This window comes from Aedes albopictus, chromosome 1, assembly GCF_035046485.1.
Source record: "Aedes albopictus strain Foshan chromosome 1, AalbF5, whole genome shotgun sequence".
Classification (NCBI taxonomy): Eukaryota; Metazoa; Arthropoda; class Insecta; order Diptera; family Culicidae; genus Aedes; species Aedes albopictus.
Window position 1 is genome coordinate 332652165 of NC_085136.1, and position 23065 is coordinate 332675229.

Sequence of the window (23065 nt, forward strand, 5' to 3'; positions counted from 1 at the left end):
CGCATCTTGACCGTGGGAATGGGTCGACTTGGTGATTTTCATCATCAACTGGCCATCGACTGAAGTTTTGGTGACGGCCCTGGCACGGCACTTCAGCTTCCCGTACAGTGAGCACTTCCAGTGGCAGCTTTTGATGGCCTCGCGGTCCTTGACGTAGGCGAATCCGTTGTACAGCAGCAGCGTCTTCCCACGCTGGGTATAGCCGAGCTTGGCGGCCAGGTGATGTTTGGGTGGTACTAGAACGGATAGAAAATGTGTGAAAATTAATGTGGTTTTATAAGCATTTATTGAATAATAGTAACTGATATGTTATAGAATCTGACTATGATGGAATATGTGTCACGTGGAAGTTGTGAATATCGATGATAAATGTTTTGACGACAATTTCATCAATGAAGTACTAGAATATCGCTAAATTACAGTCGATTGTTTGTTTTATTTCTGCAAGATTTCGATTTCAAAATTTTACCACCGAACACTCAGAGCTACTCGAGCAACTTTTTGCTTTTCCAGCTTGCTTTCCGTTTCTCTAGTAGCTGTTCCCGGTAACGTTGGTAGTACCGAGCCGACGATAAATGCTGCTTCGCTTTTTGTGTTGCCTTGATAAGCGACGCTCGGAGTTCATCCGCCGTGATGCCATCCTCCTCCCAAGCAACTGCAAGTGTTATAAAGAGACACGAATCGTTACGATCTAGTACTTCAGCGATGTCCTCGAAACTAACCTAGCAAACACTTGGTGAAGATGTCATAGTCTTTCATTGCTTTCCGAGGATACTGCGGATTGCTAACCCCATGATAAGCGTAATTCTCAAGAGATCTATCGCTGAAAACCCTTCTGATGTGCGTTGGAATATTACGATGATCGGCCACCCGAGATGACACGTAGCGAATCTGAAATTTGCAGTTGATTTTCAAAACTGAAACGTACACAATAGGACCGATCGGTGAAGTACTCGATTTGTAGTAATGAGCTGAATTTTAGTATGGTGAGAAGGTCAATCCTCCGTTTCTGCAATAAAATGGTGCAAAAAGTTAGGGTATTATGATTCCTTGCCTAATTTGATGCTGTTTGAGCAAAACTTTGGGCAACAGTGTTGTTGTTTTCTCCAATTCTTGCAACATAAACAACATAGTTATCCAAAGTTTTGCTCAAACAGCATCAAAGTAGGCAAGGAATCATAATACACACGCTTTTTGCACCATTTCATTGCAGAAACGGAGAATTGACCTTTTCACCATACTAAAATTCAGCTCATTACTACAAATCTAAAACTACACCGAAAGTGCCCTATTCTGTCTCTGGCTTACGTATTCTTTCCGAACGAACGAATCTGCTCTGACGGCTTTCTCCAAGCGTTCGATGTCTTCTGCACGTTTCAGAGGAAACGTGAATCCCGCTAACCGAAGTGATCTTGTTGCAGTATTACCTCCAGTGGAAACTGTAGCTTTGGATTGGTCATCATCGGAGGCATGCCGTGTGGTTTCGTCGGAGCAGATTTCTATCATCATGAACTCTTGGTCTGGAATGGAGAGGAGTTGGTATAATTAGTTTTAGTTTCAAGGAGTTTGTTCTGTTGAAGAATACACGTTAACAGATAATTTTGTTTTATTTGTTTTTTTTTTTTAATTTTATTTTATTTTTACTTGAGTGTTGGATTCGAACATTTTCTGATGAAAACATTACTTCTACAAAGTAAAGTATTTCTGAGGTATGGTATCGTAGTGGAAAGAGTGATTGCATTCCATTATCACTTATTCAAAATAAAATAAACCTGTCTTCAGGATGAAAAAAAATGTAAGCATGTTAGAATTCATTATAAAAAGAAAGTACTGATTCCCGAACCTCATTATAAGGCTAAGAGCACTAAAAAAACAATGAAGAAGCTGAGCGTCTTAAAAATGTAAATAATTGAATCATTAAGGTAGACATAAAGTTCATCAAGTCTCAAATGGAGTTCCCTTTCTCTTTTCACAACTTGCTTCCACAATTTTCCTAGCACGGAACATGCGCTGCCGCATCCGGTTTCGACTTTGCTTGATCGCCGACGTCAGCTGGAAGGCAAGCTCGACGTCTGTAAGTCCTTCCGCTTCGTACGCTTCTGCAAAGAGGTGCAAATCGAGTTAGTTGGTTGTGATCAGGAAGCACGATAAAACTAGTACAGCATACCCATGAAGCAGTCGGAGAATATGTCGTACATTCGCATGGCACGTTTAGTTTGGCCTACAACGTTAACTCCATTGTAATTGTAGCCAATAAGCGATTCGTCCGCGAAAACGTTGTGCACGGAATGGACGATTTTGGTATCCCTAGGCTTGAGCTTCAGAACATCAATCTGCAAGGGAAAATATGAAATTATGATCTAGTACTACACTCTTTTTGATGACAGCAGCACAAATGGTACAGAGCCGTTTGACATCATACCCGTTTGGCTTATTGATAGTTGAATAAGTTATTTGGACAATACGCTTTTTCAGTCTGCATTTCATTTGTTGTCAGCGTCATTGTATTCATAATTTAAAAAAAAAATAAGCAAACAGCGCTAAGTTGTTGAAAGTCTTGCTAGTTTGTCTTTCTAATAGGTTTTAGGGGCCCAGATATGTCCTGCCTGATGGAACACCAGAGAAATGAGAGGCCCAAAAAGGGATGGCAAAAAAGTAAAAACTTGATTAAGGAACAAAATATGATGCAGAACCCCTACAATCGATCAGAAACGTAAGACTCGACCAGCTCTGAGAACTGTACAGAGCTAAAAGTAACACTCGATAAGGCAACCTGTGTGAAGAACTACGCACCGATGGAATTGTTAAATAATTTGTAGCGTCGAATTCTTAGGTATGAACACAGTAAGTGGTAGTAGTTGATATGATATTCTGAAGTGTTATGGAGAATAAACTAATTGTAAACAAGTGCATGTTTACCTGGAATTAATGAAAGCGTAATCATGACGAATTGGTTTTACAGGTTATTGAGCCCGAGTATGTCTTACTAGTATTGGATGTACGAGACCTTTAAGCTACAAAGCAAGATAGCATCAATGTGAAAGTTAGGTGATACAGAACAACTGGACATCTGATGCCTACTCATTCAATCAACCAATCTTAAGTATTCCGAAGGAGAGTCAAGTTACGATTTATACATTAGAAAGTTGAAGACCATGTAATGCTAGCTTATCGAAAGAAACAATCGATAGAGATCAGTGATCAACCGATATTGAACGACTGCGGTGGTTGTTTTCAGTATACGTACAAAAAATTGAAAAATGTAGCTTTCAGTACGCTACGTCTGAATGTGAGTACCATATCAATTTCCCTCGTGTTGTCTTTTGAAAGACAACCGTGACTGGTAAACCAAAACAAACAAAAAATAAAAATTAAACTAAATATCGGAATCATAGAGCGCTGTCAAAAAATTGTAGCTCCGATAGACATTATGCCAAACGGACATGATGCCATACGACCTGCATGCTTATTATTTCAAGTCCATCAATCTAGTACCACACACTTGCCAGTCACTTACATATTCCTGTCTGATTATGGAATCCTTCTTCACAAGTTGTTCCAACTGTTCCACTTCCGTTCCTTCGTTAAGGGGAAAGATGATTCCAGATCGGATCAGTCTAGTTCCAGTATTAACCATTTTCGGCTGTGGATGTGCTTTTTCCTTCTTGATCTTGATCTTTGCTGATGGGGTATTTGCCTGAATTTTATAGCGACCATCGGCGGTGCGGACGAAGAAGAATTTTTCTTCCGTTGAATTTTCCTTGGCGACGATTTTTCCTGTAAGGGGTGAGAATTAGGCGGTGGTTAGTGAGAAATCGAAGAATCTAGTACTGTATGTAGATGTAATAAATAAAAAGAAAAGGTCTGGTTTCATTCTTTATTTTTACATCTGCACTAGCGCTTTCCACCCGCAGGATGGTTATGGAGTTCGCTTTCTCTTTTCACAACTTGTTTCCACAATTTTTCTTGCGCGGAACATGCGCTGCCGCAACCGGTTTCGACTTTGCTTGATCGCCGACGTCAGCTGGTAGGCAAGCTCAAACTCTGTAAGTTCTTCCGCTTCGTACGCTTCTGCAAAGAGGTGAAAATCGAGCTAGTTAACTTCTTACGTTTACAAAGCTCAATAGAACTAGTCCAGCATACCCATGAAGCAGTTGGAAAATATGTCGTACATTCGCATGGCGCGTTTGCCATGGCCATTATTGTAGTTGTAGTCAATAAGTGAATCGTCCGTGAAAACGTTGTGCATGTAATGGACGATTTGCGTACCCCTAGGCTTAAGCTTCAGAACATTAATCTGCAATGTAAAAAAGAAATCATGTACTAGGACTGTATTTTTTCGTAAATAGGAACATCGTTTGGCACAAAGCCGTTCGACATCATGCCGTTTCGCAAGAATCAAAGTATAAGAAAAGATCGGAGACGGCTCTGATGGCATATGACCTAAAAACTTTTTTTTTAAGCTGATGGTCATAATCTAGTACCACATGCTAGCCAGTCACTTACATATTCCTGTCTGATTGTGGAATCCTTCTTCACAAGTTGTTCCAACTGTTCCACTTCCGTTCCTTCGTTTAGGGGAAAGATGATTTCAGATCGAATCAGTCTGGTTCCAGTATTAACCATTTTCTGCTGTGGATGTGCTTTTTCCTTCTTGATTTTTGATGAAGGGGCATTTGCATGAATTTTATAGCGACCATCGGCGGTGCGGACGAAGAAGAATTTTTCTTCCGTTGACTTTTCTTTGACGACGATTTTTCCTGTAAGGGGTGAGAATTAGGCGGTGGTTAGTGAGAAATCGAAGAATCTAGTACGGCATGTATAAATGATATGAAAAAAAAACTAAAAGTCTAGTGTTTTATTCTTTATTTTTACATCTGCACTAGCGATTTCCACCCGCCGAATGGTTATGGATCTGATTCTTGAGAACCAGTCCCCCACTACCGTCCAGGGTAATTATCCGGGCGCGACACTTCAGCGAGCGACTCTTCGAACACAACCAGTAGGTTTTATCTTTGTGAGTGTTATTGCGAGTGAAAACGTGGCCACCCATCAGCAACGTTGGACGTCCCGTACGACCCATCATCACTCGCAGATCCAACGGGGATAGCTGGGACTTTGATCGGTGAAAACCACCATCGCTATCGCTATCTGATTCCGCCGGAGGGTTCCGGTACTTCCTTGTGATTTCGGCTGTTGAGGGAAACGAACATTGAATATATGTGTGTTAGATATCATTGATGAGAGGAGACAGCTGTTCAAAATTCACGTTTTGAGCTGCAAACATCTTTGTCATTGCGCTTTATTTTTCAAAGTCATCTAACGATTCATTCCTAAACGTACGGCGGATGATTGTGAGGCCGAACGCCGTGGATTATATTCGAACTATTGACGCACGTGGTAATCCTGGCTGGACACTTTTCGGTTACGACTTTGGTGCATTTCCAGTAGATTCTCGTTCCCTGGGAGAAAGACCTCCCGAAGCTGTACCCATCGATGGTGATTATGACTTTACCAATTTGACTGAAACCGTGACTGTTCGTATGACAGGACGGATCCAATATTCTCGAGTGCCGTTCTGCAATGGAGGAAATTTAAATACGTTATGAAATTTGGATTTGATTCAAAGAAAACGAGGAATAAGCTACAATGCAATAGGGCACGATCGATGGAGTACTAGATTTGTAGTAATACGCTGGATTTGTGTATGGTGAGCTGATAAAACTTCCGTTTTTGTAATGAAATGGTCCAAACAGCGTGGGTATTACAATTTCTTGCCTAATATGATGCTAATGGGGTACGTTCGGTGTTGTACTAGATTTGTAGTAATGAGCTGAATTTTTGTATGGTGAGAAGGTCGGCTCTCCGTTTCTGCAAAGAAATGGTGCAAAAAGCATGGGTATTATGATTCCTTGCCTAATTTGATGCTGTTTGAGCAAAACTTTGGATAACTTTGTTGTTTATGTTGCAAGAAATGGAGAAAACAACAACACTGTTGCCCAAAGTTTTGCCCAAACAGCTTCAAATTAGGCAAGGAATAATAATACCCACGCTTTTTGCACCATTTCATTGCAGAAACGGAGAATTGACCTTCTCACCATACAAAAATTTAGCTCATTACTACAAATCTAGTACTTCACAGATCTGTCCTATTGAGTGAAATTTTGGAACACTGTGATATGGTATTCTCCATTTCTTGTCTCTCCAACGACATAGTGACCTATAGTGTTGCTCAAATTAGGCAAGACATTATACTAACAAGGGTTTTTACACATTGTTATTGCAAAAACGGAGGACTTATCATACTACCACACCAAAATCTAGCTCACTACTACAAATCTAGTACCGCACCGATCGTGTCATATTAACTTAAATTATATATTTTCCTTAAATCACGTAGAAAAAAGCTGTACACTTACTTATGACTCTGGAACCTCTTGCACGTTTTGTAGAATTCAATGCCCATGGATTGAAACCTGCAATAATGAATTAAAAATAAAAATGTTAGTACAACTCAATGTCGCCAGAAGTCATCAGCAACGCTGTACGTCATGCAAGACCATCTCCATTATCATATCCAACACTGCTCGGGCCTTCGACTATCGTCAATAGCAAGTCGCTATCCTGCTCGAGACATATATTTGAAACAAGCCTCAAAAACAGTTTATTGTACAAAGTGCTCGCTTCGCATGGCAGTTAGCTTCATCACTGTGCTTTATTCATTTCTAGACGTCCGGCGGATGAGTGTGAGGCCGAAGGCTGTAGAATATTTTTGAACTATCGGTACATGTGGTAATTCTGGCTCGACACTTTTTGGTTTTGACTCTGGTGCATCTCCAGTAGATTCTCGATTTGTGTGCTGTATATCTGCGGAAACTGTACCCATCGATGGTGACTATGGATTTACCCGTTTGACTGAAACTGTAGCTGACCATATGGCAGGATAGGTCCAATATTCTTGTATTTGGTACTGTGAATGGGGGAAAATGAAAAACAAACATTATAAAGTCACATTGGTTTAAGATTGGACTTGGCAAAAAGTTGGATTGAATTCACATTAAGTGGAACTGCAATGGATTGAGCTTAATTTGTTTGAAAATGTCTTCAGAATTTCACTTTACTTCAGATCAAATTATGTACTAACTAAATGGTTTCCGAACTTACTTCGAAAGGCACATCTTCCAAGTGGTGGTTGATCTAGTACTATGAATATTCTGAACTCAGGGACAATTTGAAGAATCAAGAATATCTTATTTGTTAACTTGTTTTTATGTCAAATGCTGCCTAAGTAGAAAGGTTGAAGGATCTGACTACACATATTTTCCATTTGACACACGGACAGTATATTCCATTTTACGTGTTTAGTTCTACTGTCAATGAAAGTTGAAACGTCCACATGCATAATGTAAATGTGGCGAATAATATGCAGAATTGTACATATAATTTGTTTGTTGAATGAAAAGTGTGTCTCAAGTTACAATTTGATGGCTTATTAGTCCTGTAAAGGCTTTGAGAACCATCATAAAACCTCATCCTTTTAATTATTATAATTGCTCTTAGAACCTGATGGCTCTTAGAACCTCATCAAGTCTATTTGACTAAAAATTGTTACTTGAGTTAAAGTGTGTGTGACAGAACATTCTTCCAATGCGTCAAATAGTTAAATAGTTTTAAAAGTCTGATCATTCGATGCTAATTTTGAAACAGTGATCACTGTACATTGACCTACCTACAAATCTGGACTTGTTCTTCCTTCTGTGGCTAGCAGCACTCCGTGTGTTCGTGTTCCAACCTGCAACAAATAAATATACAATGTGTAATTATTGTTTAACTTAGCTTAAATTCCAGTAGTTACTGAAACATCCAAATGAGTAGTGAACAATATATTTGTCCATTACAGCGTGATATTGTAAGTACTAGAGGGATTTACAGAATTTGTCAAATCCTATTCAGCAGAACTGCCTCCCGCCTATTCATTGCCCCTCCCTTGGCATTAGTAGCGAAGCCTTGCGATACATTTGTAAATCATGATTGTGTTGGTCGTTGGTCAGCCTTACGTAGGTAACGCCTTCGATGACAGTGGTTATCGCACGAGCGCGGCATTTCTGATGCCGGAACAAAGCACACCGCCAATTAGTCGAGTCGGGGAAGTCTCGATCTTTGACGTACTCGAACCCCCGATAGAGCAGCTTCTTGGCCTTGCGTTGACTTAGTCCGAACCGGGCTACCTCCATGTCCGACACCTGCTCCAGGTTATTTGCGTAGACTTTGGAGCGTCTTCTGTTAAGAACTGCTGGAAAGAGGAGAATGTCACTCGATTTGTTTGAGGTGAAGACACGGAATGTAGTACTAGATTGGATGCACTGTAGCAAAAAATCACATTTCGTAATACTCATTTTATTATCTTTTATTCATAAACCCTCTAGATTGCACAGTTTGGGCAAATGAAGCAGCGGCAACCAGTGCGCTGTTACTTCCAACCAGTAAGCTATCGTTTAGAAATGACCCCGCCAAGGCCGAAGTACTTGGATCTAACATCGGCGGAAGAAGACTATTTCTTTTACTAGCACCACCACCGGCGGCACTCGACGACGTATCGTGGTTGTGAACATGCTTCACGTTCATGCGCGAGTTGATCTCATCGATCACGACAATGCACGGACACTTGCACTTGTAGTACTGGTTGCACTTCCAGTACTGCTTGTTGTTGCGATGGCGATTCCGGAAGAATGTTACCCCATTTACCACCAGCAGATGCCGGCCGCTCCGTTGGGATGTTTTAAAGGTGAACTGAGGCGACGAGAGGAGTGTTTGAGGTTGAAATTGCTGCATGAAACTCGTACTCAGCGAGGCTGTAACGGGATTGAAGCGAAAAAGCATATGATGAAGTACTAGATTATCACACACGACTATGTAGTACATAGTTCCATACACACGTGTTCCATGAATCATGAAATAACACCTTTTGTCAATAAAGTGTTAAGCATGCAGTACTAGTTCATGATTATAATGTTCATGCGAGTCAACTTAATAATATTTTAACAATAATAGTAACAAGATAGTTATTTACTTAATGCATTTATCGAATTTTCTGTTTTTTTTTTCAACTTAATGTGTGGTTAATTATACCAGTTTTCATATTCCGCTAAAAAGATCATTGATTGGATATAATAGTTCATGATCGAGAATGGAAATCATCGTTCTACCAGCCACAGGAATCCTTCAAGCAAATATGTTGTGCCTGGAAACAAAAAGGCCTAGTGATTATCGGGAAAATAAAATTTTAATTACTAACTCACAAAATCAGTTTGATTCCATAATCTTAATGCTTGCTTCCATTGGCTAATGTTATCATACAGTGCAGTACTAGAACGGCCCGTGATTATGCGTGGGATAGCGTACCACCAGATTCTCTTCGCCATTTTTCAGCGTATAGGTCAGCACCCGCGCTTTGCATTTGTTCATGCCAGCCCTGGCGCAGGACCAGTACGTTTTGTTTGCACACTCCTTGTTTTTGGTAAAGCTGAACTCGCCCACCTTCAGTTTGCGACTGCCCCTGAAACCGGTCACGTACCGAACGTAGAAATCTGGAATGGAAATCAGGAAATTGATTAGTGACGTTCTCAAAGGTTGGTGTACTGGTTGAAATGAAGTACTAGATTTCAGACGGAATGTTTGATTTATTTGTTTGTTGTTAACCCAAATTTAGAACGTACTAGATTATAATAATACAGCATGCTTTGACAGATATAATTGTTACTAAGCACTCTACGAAATCGCCTCGTCAAGAGCATTCAAATCCAGAGGCTCGTCCTTGTACATGATCGGCACCGGATTAACGGCGGGTACAATAACCGGACCACGTGCCAGCCGCGAATGCGGATGATTGTGTTGAAACTTGTTAAGCTTGATTTGATTGCCATTCCGGGTTACGGCTCGTGCCCCGCAGGTTCTCTTCTTGTTACATTCCCACATGGTTGCTTGGTCAGCAACACGTCTCCGTAAATACTCGTATCCTTGGTAGAAAAGATTGAGATTACCCTTGCGATTCTCTACGTACTGGAACGCATCCACAGTGAACCATTGCTCAGTTTGCTTCTTCGGTTTAGATGTACGACACTTGTACGCTGTGGGAAGTGAAACAGTTTATACAATTAGGTATTAGAGGCTCAACTGATAATCTCTGTAGATATATAAAAAAAATCTTAGTCCAATGTTTACTGTTTTATTATAATAATAAAATTATATTTATTCTAACGTTGGCAGTCACCATTTGCATTGCAAATATTCCAAGTTCACATCGCAGTACTAAAATTTGGGAATAATTTCAATTATTTTTGAAGATGTCTGATTTTCCATGAACGGTGTTTTCCAGGCCGACGATTTTGTAAAAGAAATATTAGCATAGTTGAGTAAATGCAGGCGTTTGCCCTAATAAATGTAGAATGCGAATTAAAACTTAATGAACAGATTGATTCAAGAGTCGTTTATCGATTCCAAGATGTTGCAATCTAGTACTGCAGTGTTCTTTACGGAATGATCTTAACCATGCGAACTTCCTGCACCATAACAAATCATTACTTCTTAGCATAGCTGGAAAATTTTCACACTTCTATCAATAAAGCTCTTCCCCGACTTCAGCACCATCCTGCGTTGTAACGCTCGAAGAGTTTCTTCGATATCCTCTGCTACGTACTTTGTGGTTAAGTCGGGCAATGACCTTAACGATAGATAATCTTAAACTTTCTTCCGTAACCCCATGCGAAAGCCATGCATCTGCAAAATGAATCACTTATGAATAACAACAGCTTTAGTTGATCAAGTACACCTCCACCTACCAACCATACAATCGGTAAATATGATATACTTCCGCATGGCTTTCTTCTTCTTCGCTCGGTTCGTTTTCCCGTAATAGTTATATCCCAGAAGTGCCTCGTCGGAAAACAGGTCAGCAAAAACATTAGATGGATCCTGATGGTGAGGTTTCACTTCCTGCAACAACGCTACCTGTTGGAAAATATCGAAAATATGTCAGTTCGGAGTACTAGATTACTTGACCACCGCATTGCTTACATATTGATCACGAATGAGCTGATCTCTTCGAGCGGTGTACTCCAAACGGTCCACTTCCTCTTCTGATTGTAGCGGAAAGACGAATCCCTCGACGGCAGCGACGATGATCGGTTTGCTCTGTTGAGCACGGAAAGGCTTCGTAGTAATCGTCCTTGCTGATCGTGGGACTGGCGATATGATCAGTTCTACAATTATTTGAATGTAAATGGGATTATTTCAAGACGACTTATTCTGACTGTACTAAAATAACTGATTTTTTTTTGTTTCAGAAGCTTAGACATACATCAATATATTAATCAGAGTTGCTTTATTGATTTATTCATCAACCAGAATAAACTACCATGAAGGCGTCTCTAAGTCTAAATGATTACAAATAAACTACCAGCCGGTTCCAGATTATCAAATTGTAGTACTAGATTGAAGACGCTTCAACGCTCCTAAATTATTCAACCGATTTCAACTGCTCTTTCAAATTGAATATACCAAACGAAGTCCCTACAATAAGCAGGAAGTACTAGATTATCGCCGAAAAACAGATCGCCATCACTTTTTTCGACTTGCACGCCCACCCGCCGCTCGGTTTTCCTGCTTGCGTTGCTCCAGTAGCTGTCTCAGGGCTCCACTTTTCCGGCGGTCCATCTTCAGTGGATGGTTGTGTTCCATCTCGATAATCTTCACCTTGGGGTCATCCTTATCGGTGTGGGCACGTGCTTTGCATCTGTAACACGAAGCGAAAAGCAGAGTCAGAGATGCTACCACCATTACAATTCAGATGACAATACTCACCCTAAGGGTTTGTAGTGCACGCAACGGTAGATGATTTTGTTATCCTTAATCCGATCACGTGTGTAGCGAAAGCCATCGATGCATAGCTGTAAGCCTCCACGAGCGCTCAACACGTATTGTACTTCGGTAACATCTGTTGAATTACAAAATATCGTTACAAACTGCTCCAAAGAAAGTTATGAAATGACAGACATGAAAACGAAGTACTAGAATACTTATTTCAATTAATACCTGAAACATTTTCAATATAAAAAAGGAAATATTTTTAACTCATGAAAAAAGAATTTATTTACTGCTTCTTAAAGTTTGAAGCTTAGTCCCAGCAGCGTGTCACCAGGATCAACATCATGATTGTGCACAGACCGCACGAATTCATATGATGGCTCGCCCCACTTTGAGATTCGCTCGACTATCCGAGCCTTACACCTGAAACGGAGAAGAAACGTATGTTGTTAACCATCAGAAATGAAAGCATTCGCGGCGGGCACTTACTGAAGCTTCTTTGCCTGGCAGCATCGCCAGCTGGTGGATTTGTGTCGTCTTTTCTCCGCATCGAAAAGGTATCCCAGGTGACATATTCGTCGATTGCCACGAGCATTCACCGTATAGGTTACTGGTGCTGGGGAAAATTGTATGATATGATTAGAAAGTTTACATTGAGGTACTAGAGAAACGCTTTTCGTCTGAAATTGAACAGCTTATGCTATAAATAATGCACTTTTTGTCAGGTCTCAATATACAAAGAAAGCACAGATACCAAGCAAAATATTATCACTCAAATACTGGAAGACTACTAAATATTCTTCGAAATTCAGGAATCTTTAAAATCTTGGTTTGAAATATATCTTTCTGGGCTGTAGAATGGCAACAGCTACAACAAAATGTTGAAGACAAGAGAACAACATAGTACATGGCGACCGTGACAATACAGATAATTCGAAAATATTGTTATAATTTCAGCATAATGCTTCTAGGTATATAAAAGAAAAACGAAATAGATTGTGAAGCAAATATTATTTTGAAAAAAAAAAAATATCAAAATAATCAATGAAAAACTCAGTTGTCGGTTAGCTATGGCTGAGGTACTAGAAGTAGCGCGTTCATTTATCTAGAGGAACTTTTCTTTCTTCGCTCGGTTACGAGCGGATGATTGTGCGAGTGTTTGATAACGATTTTCTTTTGGCCACTGCGATCCCGGACGGCGTTGGCACGAGCCTTGCAGCTATAGGGAGTACAAGAGAGACTGGTAAAAATATGAAATACTAGAGCAAGCTTTCGCATAGCCATACCTATGTGTACGAAGTTGGGCACATTTCCACGAGGTAAAACTGTTACGTTCCTTATCCCTGGTAAAGGTGAACCCGTCGAGCAATAGCAGCGGGGTTCCACGACTACTGATCGTGTACTGGACATGAGGTTCAGCTCCATTTTCTGCCACGAGTGCAAAGACATGCGTAACAACAGAGTAAATGGAGCCGGGGCCCGTGGCGTAGTTGGTCACACGTTCGCTTCATATGCGGATGGTCATGGGTTTGATTCCCAGCCCCGGCACTTGCAATTTTTCGTCAGTTGCTTTTCCCCCGAGAGCAACTGACACTGACCCTCTTCTGAGCCCCATGGCTCAAACGGACCCGGATACCTGGACATCGGCGAACTGCTACTCATAATGGACCCCCAATTGGACTGGAAAGGAACAACCGCCATCCATCATCATCCTTGTGCTCATCATTCTACTAGGTATAAAGTAGAAAAAGTGAAAGCAGCAGAAAGGCAACCAGTTCGATAAAGTAGAATAGAATCTAGGCGCTGTACAAAATGTAAGTGCAGCTGTCAACTGAAATTGCTCACGTAGTGCCCCAGTGGACAATAGAGCTGTAAATTAGGTTAAGTGATTAAGAATAAAAAAAAAACAGAGTAAATGAGACAAACAGTTTGCCACAGATTAGTTTACCGCTGCTCACTACTCCAAAAAAGAATTCAGTGAAAAAAAAACTGATTTTGCAGTGATAAAATCAGATATGCCGTATGAGTGGTTTTGATAATTTGAGGAATTGATTTATCGTTTCAAGCACACTCCCCAAACCCTAAATAAGCAAATTTTTTTTGCATAGTAAAAGTTGCATCTGTAAATAAACAAGAATGATGAGAGACCGTGTGGTTTAAACGAATGAAGTACTAGAACTTCACATACCACATACAGATTTTAAGTTTATTTGTTCAGTGTATATCAATTCGAATTAGCAGTTCGTTGAAAAATACGCCATATTGTGTAGGATTTCAAGATCAGGATGAGTTAAGCTGACGCTTCTTCTATCTTAGTTTTCCTACGTATTCTCTCCCGCTGACGTTCCTCCATCAGCTGCTTTCGCTGGCCCAATCTCCGTCGTACCGTTACGACGGCGTGATTGTGCGATCCACGAATGTTAACTGCACCGGTGTTCTCCAGATAGGTTGTGACCGCAGCCTTGCATCCTAGATGTCTCGATTGGCAACACTCCCAGATTGTATACCGCTCGGTTCGCTTTTTACGAGTGAAAGAGTGGCCACTTACCATCAATCTACGCGATTTGTTGGTCGCAATGTATTGGACGGTTGGATGGTCCACATCAAGAACTGAAATGAAATTCGTTGTATTAGTAAGCGAATGGTTTGAACCGTGTCAATCAGTGCTGCCACTTTTAAACTGAGAAAGCTAGACTTGAGTAGAGAAGTTGGGAATTTATTTTTTCTTCACAATGTTGACCACAAATAGAAGCAATTTAATATTCCTTTTGAGGATTAGAGTTTTTTTCTACTGTAGGTTTTCATAACTGGTCGCATTGTGACGTTTTTGGAATGATCTCTGAAAACGGGGTGATTGTGCTGCCCTTGAATTGAAATGCGAGCTTGTTTTCCATCCTTGGTTCGTTCCGTGCTAGCCTGTACCGGGCAGCTGAAAGTAAATAAAAAAAAAGTTCGATATCTCAATAATGCGAAATTATATCATGCGATATAAGTACTAGAAAGTACTAGAATACTGGGTCAAGAAGCACATAATACTCTAATTATTTAAATACATTAAATAGCTTTCAATAAATACTTTTGATTTTGTTGCAAATTAAAGTAGAACCTTGCAATTCCAGTACTACAATTGGTTTTATACTTACTCATATTCAGAAAACTGAAGACACTGCCATAATCCTACGTTGTTTACCGATTTCCATGGTTTGAACAAATAATTATTGATCGATAGTTGTATACCTTGTTTTGTCTGCACATAGGCTACGTCATTTTTTGCTGAAAAACATACAAATGATTAGCATTCTAGTATAACGACAGAGTCTTCAACTCAGAATCAAACACGAACTACAATTTTACAGTATCGCAAACAGCTTTATTCGGGGAAATAGTTAATTCTGACTTGATGAACACAAATTGATTCGAAAATTCTGCTCATCATTCCGCTCCAATTCGCTGTCGATCGCTTCGTCTTTGTCTGTTTCCTATGATTCCATGATTGTGTTCGCCATTGTAGGAAATAAGTTTGCCATTGGGCTCATTAATGGACGTAGCCCGGGCGGCACATTTGTAACTGTAAATAAAGGGTCATCAGTATCCACAGATTCCAGAAAATAGTCAAAGTTCTGCTCAAACAGCATAAAATTAGATTATATAAAAATTTAACTTATAGCTAAAAATCTAGTACCGTGTCCTAAAGATACACTTTTAATTTGTGAGTGTAGACAGTGGATGATTCACTAAAAATTTGAGGATTTGTTCAGCAAACTCTGCTGATCATCAGCAACGTTTTGCTGAAATTAAGCCAATTTTGCTCAAAATTCATCATAAAACTTCAATGGACCCTTTAGCTAGGCAAAATTCTGCAAAATATTACTTTGGTGGAAGAATTTGATAAGTATTTATTTACCCTAATGCTAAATTATCCCAACAGCCATATATATATGAGAGAAGATTGATAAGAAGGTACTAGAATACTCACCGCACATCATTGTAGTGTTTACACCGCAAACGAATTGTGTTCTTACGCGCCTCTTTTCGAATGAAGCTGTGCCCATCAATGAACAGCCTTCGAAAGCCCTTTTGGTTGATTTCATAATTTAGTTCAAACAGGCTGAAATCTAGAACGATAAAAATAATTTCATGAGTTTAATAATCAAGAAGGTAACGCACATGCTCAGAGCAGTCAAATCAAACTCATTTCTATCAACAGAGTAGTTTTTATTTTATTGTTCATCGGACTAAACAAGTATATTTTAACATGATCCAGTTGAGGTGGTGAGATCGAGCAGAGACTGTTGCTTTAACACTTGTAATTCGCCTCACCTCACTCTTCTACTGCAATTAAGCTCAGTTAAGCAACCACCGACGACAGTCTAAGGGGTACAAAAGTTTGCAAACAGTGTAGGAGTTTCGGCTAGAAAACTTAAGTATATTCTAGTACTGCATAATCCATCAGTATCAGTAATGAATCACCTTATATTAGTACTGGTTGTACTGAATGGTATGACGTTATGGCACTTTCAGTATTTAAAAAAATCTTTATTTTGGTTGCAAAACCAAAACAAAATAAAATAATTTTCCTGTAACTCATTCCAGTTCTAGTCCGAATCAAACGTATAAGTGAAAATTTCCTCCAGCACCGGCTTTGGTGCCAACAGTTTGGGTCTCTTCCTGACCTGCTCGACACTTCTATAGGCACTGGATTTGTTCGGCTCGTGGATGTGCACCGGATTGGTGATCAAAATCCGATACAGTCCGTTGCTTTTCAGCGTGGTAACAACTCGGGCATTGCACGGCCGGTGCTGCACTCTAGTACGACACACCCAGTAGGTCGAGTTTTGTGATTTGTTATTTCTGGCGTAGAAATAGTTGTTGATCCGGAGCAAACTGGTACCACGCTGACCGGGCACGAAATCCAACTCTTGGTTGTCCAGGGTAATGGTAGTGGGCTTCTTTGTGGTAACCTGTTCCAGTTCGCTGAAGTATTGTTTGAAATCTGAAATAATGATGGGAAGATATGTTAGATAATTGCTAAGCCATTTGTGACTTGCTTGTTTGGGAAAATAAAAACAAAAATAAGTTGTAAAATATCACTTTATTGTTTGCTACACAATTCCGGAGAATGTCACAACTATACTAACTGTATGTCTAATTTCACAGTTTCTGATATAAATTGGCAATGTAAATGAACTTTGAATCTTTTGTAAATAATCTGAATTGAATATAACCCACTTCAGACTCCAACAAATGTTCCTGAATCCTTCAAACCCATCGAGAACTCAGTACCATTTCAATACATACGAAATATCTACATTGAAGTACTAGAGAGTCGAGTAACTCAAAAGATTTTTTTTAAATAACACAAGTAAATCACTACGGAGTAGCAAAGCTTATATTTGTGCAAGCTAAGATTTTTCATCTAGTACTTCAACATGTTCAAATGTATTTTGAAAACAAAATTATGATGCATAATTCAAACATCACAGTTCAATCATTTCAAGCATTACGAAAAAATACCGTCAATTCGATTTTTCACCAAAGTAATACGTACTAGAAGTACTATGTATTTGAGACAATTTTATAAATGTCAAAATACATTTGCACTACTCATAATAAATGGAGTCTTAAAGAAAATTATTTCAGCACTAGTTAGTCTTCACGAATATCTCATAATCCTGGTGATTTACATAGATCGCTCCAAAGACGAGAAGGCCTCCGACTGCTGCAGATGGCATCTAGGGAAATTTTCATAATCATCACGTTTCATTCTTTTCTTGCATCATGAAAAATTGCATTCAATTTTTTAATAGTGTCAATTGTATCAACTTGACGTTTGACAAAATGTTTGAACCAGCCACTGTAGTACTAGTTTATCCTAAATCAATACAACGAGTTGCACTTCAATCATTGTTTAGAGCATTGGCACTCATCAGTATTAATTTCTTTAGATTGTATTACAATGTGCGTGTTTCTGTTATTTAGCAGTTCACTCTTTTTTACGTTATCCAACTTATTTTATTGTCTTTAGAATTTTTTATTACAAAATAACTTACCCTTGCTAATCCTACAAAAAAATTAGCCATTGAAAAATAAATGCGTGTATTTTTAACGTCTGAGAAAATATATCAATCCACCCTTGAGCCCAAAGCTCAAACAACCACTTTTTACGGCAACTCACTAATTTCAAATCAGTGGACCAGTATCGGGAGCGTGACAATGCAACGGCGTACCGATGGAGGCTTTTTTGCCTTGCTTTGTGGTTTTCAATCTAGCCCTGCAATCGAGCGAAGAATACTTTGAGCAACGCCAATAGCCCAAGTAACCACGGTGCTGAAGCCTTATTGCATGCAGATATACGGTGTATTTAGTGCAATCATTACTTTACATGCAAACTTAAGGTTGATTTAAAGTGGAAGTGGGCAATTATAGAATCAAATTAAGATTATACTGGTATAATCTTGGAGCAGTCGCATAATTGCCCATTTCCACTTTAAATCAACTTTAAGTTTGCATGTAAAGTAATGATTGCTCTAAGTACACCGTATATCTGCATGCAATAAGGCTTCAGCACCGTGGTTACTTGGGAGGTGAACTCGCCACGGTGTCTGTCTTTGTAAAAAGAATATCCGTCAAAGACCAGCTGTCGGTTTCGACTGCGTTGTCCCATTATGAAAACCAGCCTGTTGAGGGTAGGATTCAGTGGATCTGAAATGAACAATTATTTTTTTTTGTTGCATCAGGCGAGGTACTCAAATAACAAAAAGCAAAAAATGATCGCACTTGACAACGAGAAAGGCGTGCACCTTCGAAGAAAACTCAAACGCAGTACTAGATGAAAACATCCTACACATAATTTTGAAAGATTGGCACTTTATCAATGCTGCATTACGTAATGGCTGTAACCGTAGTAAAGCATAAAAAGCGTGGAAAACACATTCTCAAAAGTCAGTTTTAAAAATCTAGTATAACAATGTAATTTTACGATTTCAAATGTTGTCCAAACCCCCCTGCTTTATTCATTCCGATATTTAGATCAATTGACTGTAATCAGCCTTGTGGCAGTGAACCAGAGTCCCGATGGAAATCTTTTTGCCCAGATTTGTGGTAACCAGTTTGGCTTTGCAGCCGAGCGATTGATGTTTCGTACACCGCCAGTAGGTGGTTTGACTATGGCCTTTGTTTCTGTTGAATGAATATCCATCGAAGATCAGTTTCGGGCCACGTTGTCCTTTGATGAATAGCAGTCTGTTGAAGGTTGGATTCGAGGTATCTGAAATGAACGAGGTCAATGTGAATATTGGGTACTAGAGCAGTTCGGGTATCTGAAACGGGAAGTTAGTCACAAATGAACATCGCTGATCTAGTACTACGAAATAGATGTATGGCACAAAAGGAGTATATTTTATCATCGAGATTATTCCATCAATGTTACTTTTTCCTAAAACCCCGGCATGTGATTGTGGGAATGCTCGTTGATGGTAATACGCCCCGTGCCTCGATACGTTATCGCACGGGTGCGACACTTGAATCGCTTTCCACGCTCGCAAAGCCAGTACGTCTTGGTAGCATTTCCAGCGTTCCGAATGTAGACGTACCCTTCCAGAGTCATTTTTGGCATACCGCGGCAGCTCGGCGAAAACGTCACGTCTCTGCCTCGGTACTCGATCTGTGTTCCGGCATATCGTCGTTTGACTGAGGAGGCATTAAAAGAAACAGATGTAACTATTGAGAACTATTGAAACAACTGTAAACATTATTTATAAACTAGTTACGACGGCTTGTACTAACAAGAAAATTTATACAAACTGATTAATAGTACCAGATTTTAATCAGTGTGTCTTGTAAGAAACTATTAATTTAACTTTTCGTCGTTTAAGATCAAATCACAAAGGTCGAAACAAATCAATGTAGTACTAGAACTTTAAGACGAAGCTTCTCTCAAATGTTTATTCTTCAAATAAAAAAAAAAACACTATTCCGTTGCTGCTGCTCGCTTTTGCTTCGAAGTGGCACGTTTCCTTTTCCCTGCTACAACTTGGCGTCCACGTGCGATTGTTTGCATTAGCATGGAACGCTCTCCATATCTCTGGCGCTCCGTGATGATCAGATGGTTGTGACATCCACTTAGCTTAACCAGTGGTTTTTGTCCTTTCTCTCGACGACGTACGGAGGCACGAACTGGACAGCTGCGAATGGAAACGATTAGCTATGGAAGGAAAACAGACTTTCATCGACTTACCCTAGCCGTTTTCCAATACTGAACTTCGTCGGTTGTCCTCGATCGGATGAAGGGATATCCATCTACGCAGATTTGAAGGCCACCCACGTTATTTACTACGAAAACAATATCTGTAATGGTATAAATTAGTCGTTAAAGCATGATACGTTTACTGATACAATGTAGTAAAAAGAACTAATTGAAACATATGGCAAATAAATAAAAAGAACTGCGATATTCTGAAAGTGACGGTATCCAGTATCTAGAACTTTTTGTTATATAATGAAAATACAATATGCGTAGCCAGAACATATCAGTAGATAGGCTCCAGAGGCACGTTCTCCTCCATCTGGGAAATATGTGGCATCCTACCATGTGCTTGCAAAGTTTTGACTGCAAACTACACCTGTAGGGCAGGATCGATGTAGTACTAGATGTATGGTACTGAGCTGGATGTTTGTATGATGAGATCATAAATTATTCTCTTCTGCAATGAAATAGTGTAAACATCATGGGCATTATATAGCTCATCACTACAAATCTAGTACTCCATCAGACGCACTCTACTGAATACTTAAATATTATGAATAACTGAAATATAATAAAAAAAAGTAGATTTACGAAGAATCCGCATCTTTCTGATTGTAAAAAATGCTCTTAAAGCATGCATGGTTGTTCACTTATAAAACATTGAGATCCTTGAATAGTAGACTAGATTGTTTAATTTGTTCAACCCACTAGAACAAACTGCGAAATTTAGCCGTTAAATTTGGGAATACTTTTGCGTGGGTATGCTCAGCAACTACCACCCGTAGCTTGGGTAGCCCATCGGCTTCACTGGTGACAATGCGGGCACGACACTTGAGCCGGTAGTACAACGAGCATTTCCCTGATCGGGACCGCTGCCCTGGGTAGGGTCGCTCATTTGGAGTGTAGGTGTTTCCATCGTGAAACAGATGCTTGGTGCCACGCTTCGACAGTACATAGATTACGTTTGTTGGGGATACAGATAAAAGTGTTAGTGACTCACTCGTGTCGTATCAATTAGGTTTCAGTTTGTCTGCACTCAGTATTCTAGTACTACATTACCACTAATGTCTTCACTAATCGAAGACCTGATATCATTCAATCTTTTTGAGAGAAAAATTAAGTGATAATGAGGACAAGGAAGGCATAGAATACCACCAAAAATATACTCGAAACAATATCTTAAGACATGAAGTACTAGAATTTGTACCTAAATGATAGAAGAGTACATTTTATTTTTACGTAAATTTTTAGAACGTGATTCTAAGTTGATTACTGATACAATAAAAAGTTTGCTTGTTTCGTTGTGATAGAACATCTGACGTTTTTGTCAGAAACTTATTCCTTAGATTTTTTACACTTATCAAACGAATACACGTCGCGAGTGTGATTATGCAGGGGTTTGGTGATTTTCATCATCTGCCGCCCGTTAACCTCCTTCGTAACGGCCCTGGCTCGGCATTTCAATTTTCCGAACAACGAGCACTTCCAGTTGCAGCTCTTCTGAGCCTGGCGGTCTTTGATGTAGGCATATCCGTTGTACAGCAACATCGCCCTTCCCTTCTGGGTGTAGCCGAACTTGGCCGCACTGACTTTGGGGGAGCCTGGAAACACGTGACAATACAAGTACGGTTAATTTAGAATACATCAAGTGGTAGAAATAACTCAATTTATGTAAAGAAGTATAAGATTCGTTGATTTTTAAAATTTCATATATTTCCTCGAAAACGAATTCTTTAAAAAATGACGGTAATAAGCAATTCAATACTGTATTTGATTCCATGGAACGTTGATCGTTGCCTGTTTCAGATTACGCTGATCTTTAAAAAAGAACAATGTTAGTAAGTTGAAAAGGGTCAGCGATTTGAATGTAGCCATACAAATCGAATCATGTTTTTTTTTTTCAAATACTACACCAGAAATTTAAACTGACGAAGTACTAGTACTACATTCGAATGCAGACTGCTCTTGAATAACTTCTTCCTTTCTCATTTGTTTTTTAGGAAGCATAGCCGATGGCGAACGTATTCCAATACAGTCGGCTCTGATATTTCAATGTTTTGAATTTTGAAAACATTAATCACATGCACTGTAAACAAAAAAAAAAATGTGTTGATTGAACACCGATCTGCTACTACCCGACAGGCCGAGAAACGTTCTTACCAATCATATATCGCAGTTTATGTGAATCCAGTTGTTCCAAATCGTCTTCATTCCCCGCTGGTTCAATGCATGCATTATTCAATATCTCTCTACCGAATATTATGTCCATCAGTCGGGCAGTATAGAGAGCCGGGTTGGAAGAATAGATTTTTACCAGGTCCTCCAATGCTATGTAGATGTCGCTACCGCTGTACAACGGAACTTTTTCAGGTACCCCTCCTACGCTAGATCCCCTCAGTAAACCGTGCAGTTGTGAAATCGTTGGATTTTGTGGTGGATGCAATCGTATTTGTGAAATGATTTCAATTTTCGGATAAGTGGTAGACGTTTCCATTTTGTTCCCAGTTGTTGCTGCAAAGAAAACAGAAAAACTTAGTTGTATAAAATTGGACGAAATTTTCGTTCCATTTAATTTGAAGAGTTTGGCAGCTGAAAACGATTGAAACGTGTGAAGTACTATATCAAAAAGAAATATATTGTATTTTTCTAGTTACAACTTAAATTTTAGAAGGCAAAACTCAGCAGAGGTACTAGATTAGAAGAAAATTTTAGTTAAATGATAACTGTGTATGAAGTTGTGTTATTTCACGACATGCACTGGAAAACGTCAGTGTTCGGGATCCAGCGCTTCAATTCGTTTCCGCTGATTGTAGATGAGATTGTACCGCCGTCGAGCAACCAGCTGCACAGCTTTCTTTAGCGAACCAGCCAAAGCATCCTGTGTAACACCATGGCTGGACCACGCTTCTGCAATCGGAAAATGGGAAGGTGCGTTAGTCGTGCAAAAAAGCCAGAGTT

The 23065-nt window shown here is 39.6% G+C and overlaps 4 protein-coding genes and 3 long non-coding RNA genes across 8 annotated transcripts in view; all 7 read right to left on the reverse strand.

The window, feature by feature from the left end:
* Window positions 1–416: 416 nt before the first annotated feature.
* Window positions 417–2327, reverse strand: LOC134287840 (uncharacterized). The gene is made up of 4 exons (XM_062850872.1): window positions 2168–2327; window positions 1309–2099; window positions 723–891; window positions 417–655 (listed from the first exon to the last, which is right to left on the reverse strand). The coding sequence occupies exons 2-4, from the start codon at window positions 1507–1509 to the stop codon at window positions 486–488; spliced, it is 540 nt and encodes a 179-aa protein (XP_062706856.1). The 5' UTR covers window positions 1510–2099; window positions 2168–2327; the 3' UTR covers window positions 417–485.
* A 1536-nt stretch (window positions 2328–3863) lies between these two features.
* LOC134287842 (uncharacterized) lies at window positions 3864–5710 on the reverse strand. Its single transcript, XM_062850874.1, has 3 exons — window positions 4507–5710; window positions 4144–4297; window positions 3864–4071 (listed from the first exon to the last, which is right to left on the reverse strand). The coding sequence occupies exons 1-3, from the start codon at window positions 4624–4626 to the stop codon at window positions 3920–3922; spliced, it is 426 nt and encodes a 141-aa protein (XP_062706858.1). The 5' UTR covers window positions 4627–5710; the 3' UTR covers window positions 3864–3919.
* Window positions 5711–7410: 1700 nt separating this feature from the next.
* On the reverse strand, window positions 7411–10111 carry LOC109404146 (uncharacterized). Its single transcript, XR_009996646.1, has 3 exons — window positions 9300–10111; window positions 8351–9241; window positions 7411–8290 (listed from the first exon to the last, which is right to left on the reverse strand). It is a non-coding gene; the product is annotated as an uncharacterized LOC109404146 (long non-coding RNA).
* Window positions 10112–10264: 153 nt separating this feature from the next.
* On the reverse strand, window positions 10265–13121 carry LOC134283986 (uncharacterized). The gene is made up of 6 exons (XR_009996645.1): window positions 12352–13121; window positions 12153–12285; window positions 11860–11992; window positions 11074–11791; window positions 10839–11007; window positions 10265–10776 (listed from the first exon to the last, which is right to left on the reverse strand). It is a non-coding gene; the product is annotated as an uncharacterized LOC134283986 (long non-coding RNA).
* Window positions 13122–14004: 883 nt separating this feature from the next.
* On the reverse strand, window positions 14005–17455 carry LOC134285793 (uncharacterized). The gene is made up of 3 exons (XR_009996644.1): window positions 15839–17455; window positions 15006–15430; window positions 14005–14791 (listed from the first exon to the last, which is right to left on the reverse strand). It is a non-coding gene; the product is annotated as an uncharacterized LOC134285793 (long non-coding RNA).
* A 1432-nt stretch (window positions 17456–18887) lies between these two features.
* LOC134284062 (FLYWCH-type zinc finger-containing protein 1-like) lies at window positions 18888–22601 on the reverse strand. Its single transcript, XM_062842286.1, has 6 exons — window positions 22268–22601; window positions 21463–21708; window positions 20099–20208; window positions 20027–20045; window positions 19345–19551; window positions 18888–19129 (listed from the first exon to the last, which is right to left on the reverse strand). The coding sequence occupies exons 1-6, from the start codon at window positions 22599–22601 to the stop codon at window positions 18888–18890; spliced, it is 1158 nt and encodes a 385-aa protein (XP_062698270.1).
* The window catches only part of LOC109404086 (uncharacterized), a 65815-nt gene continuing 64797 nt past the window's right edge, over window positions 22048–23065 (reverse strand). The window contains exon 3 of one of the 2 annotated variants that reach the window (XM_029867882.2): window positions 22048–23014. In XM_029867882.2, coding sequence (XP_029723742.2) covers window positions 22875–23014 — 140 coding nt within the window. In that variant the 3' untranslated portion in view covers window positions 22048–22874. The remainder of the gene's footprint in view (window positions 23015–23065) is intronic. The other variant, XM_062847353.1, reaches the window with a different exon arrangement.

Coding starts and splice junctions, on each gene's coding strand:
- LOC134287842 (XM_062850874.1), bottom strand. CDS start 4,626: ATGGTTAATACTGGAACCAGACTGATTCGATCTGAAATCATCTTTCCC. Junction 4,298..4,506: donor CCACAATCAGACAGGAATAT/GTAAGTGACTGG, acceptor TTTACATTGCAG/ATTAATGTTCTGAAGCTTAA. Junction 4,072..4,143: donor ATTTTCCAACTGCTTCATGG/GTATGCTGGACT, acceptor ACCTCTTTGCAG/AAGCGTACGAAGCGGAAGAA.
- LOC134284062 (XM_062842286.1), bottom strand. CDS start 22,601: ATGGAAACGTCTACCACTTATCCGAAAATTGAAATCATTTCACAAATA. Junction 21,709..22,267: donor TAAACTGCGATATATGATTG/GTAAGAACGTTT, acceptor ACGTGTTTCCAG/GCTCCCCCAAAGTCAGTGCG. Junction 19,130..19,344: donor AACGTATCGAGGCACGGGGC/GTATTACCATCA, acceptor CGTTCATTTCAG/ATACCTCGAATCCAACCTTC.
- LOC134287840 (XM_062850872.1), bottom strand. CDS start 1,509: ATGATGATAGAAATCTGCTCCGACGAAACCACACGGCATGCCTCCGAT. Junction 892..1,308: donor CGTTCGTTCGGAAAGAATAC/GTAAGCCAGAGA, acceptor TGCAAATTTCAG/ATTCGCTACGTGTCATCTCG. Junction 656..722: donor CTTCACCAAGTGTTTGCTAG/GTTAGTTTCGAG, acceptor TAACACTTGCAG/TTGCTTGGGAGGAGGATGGC.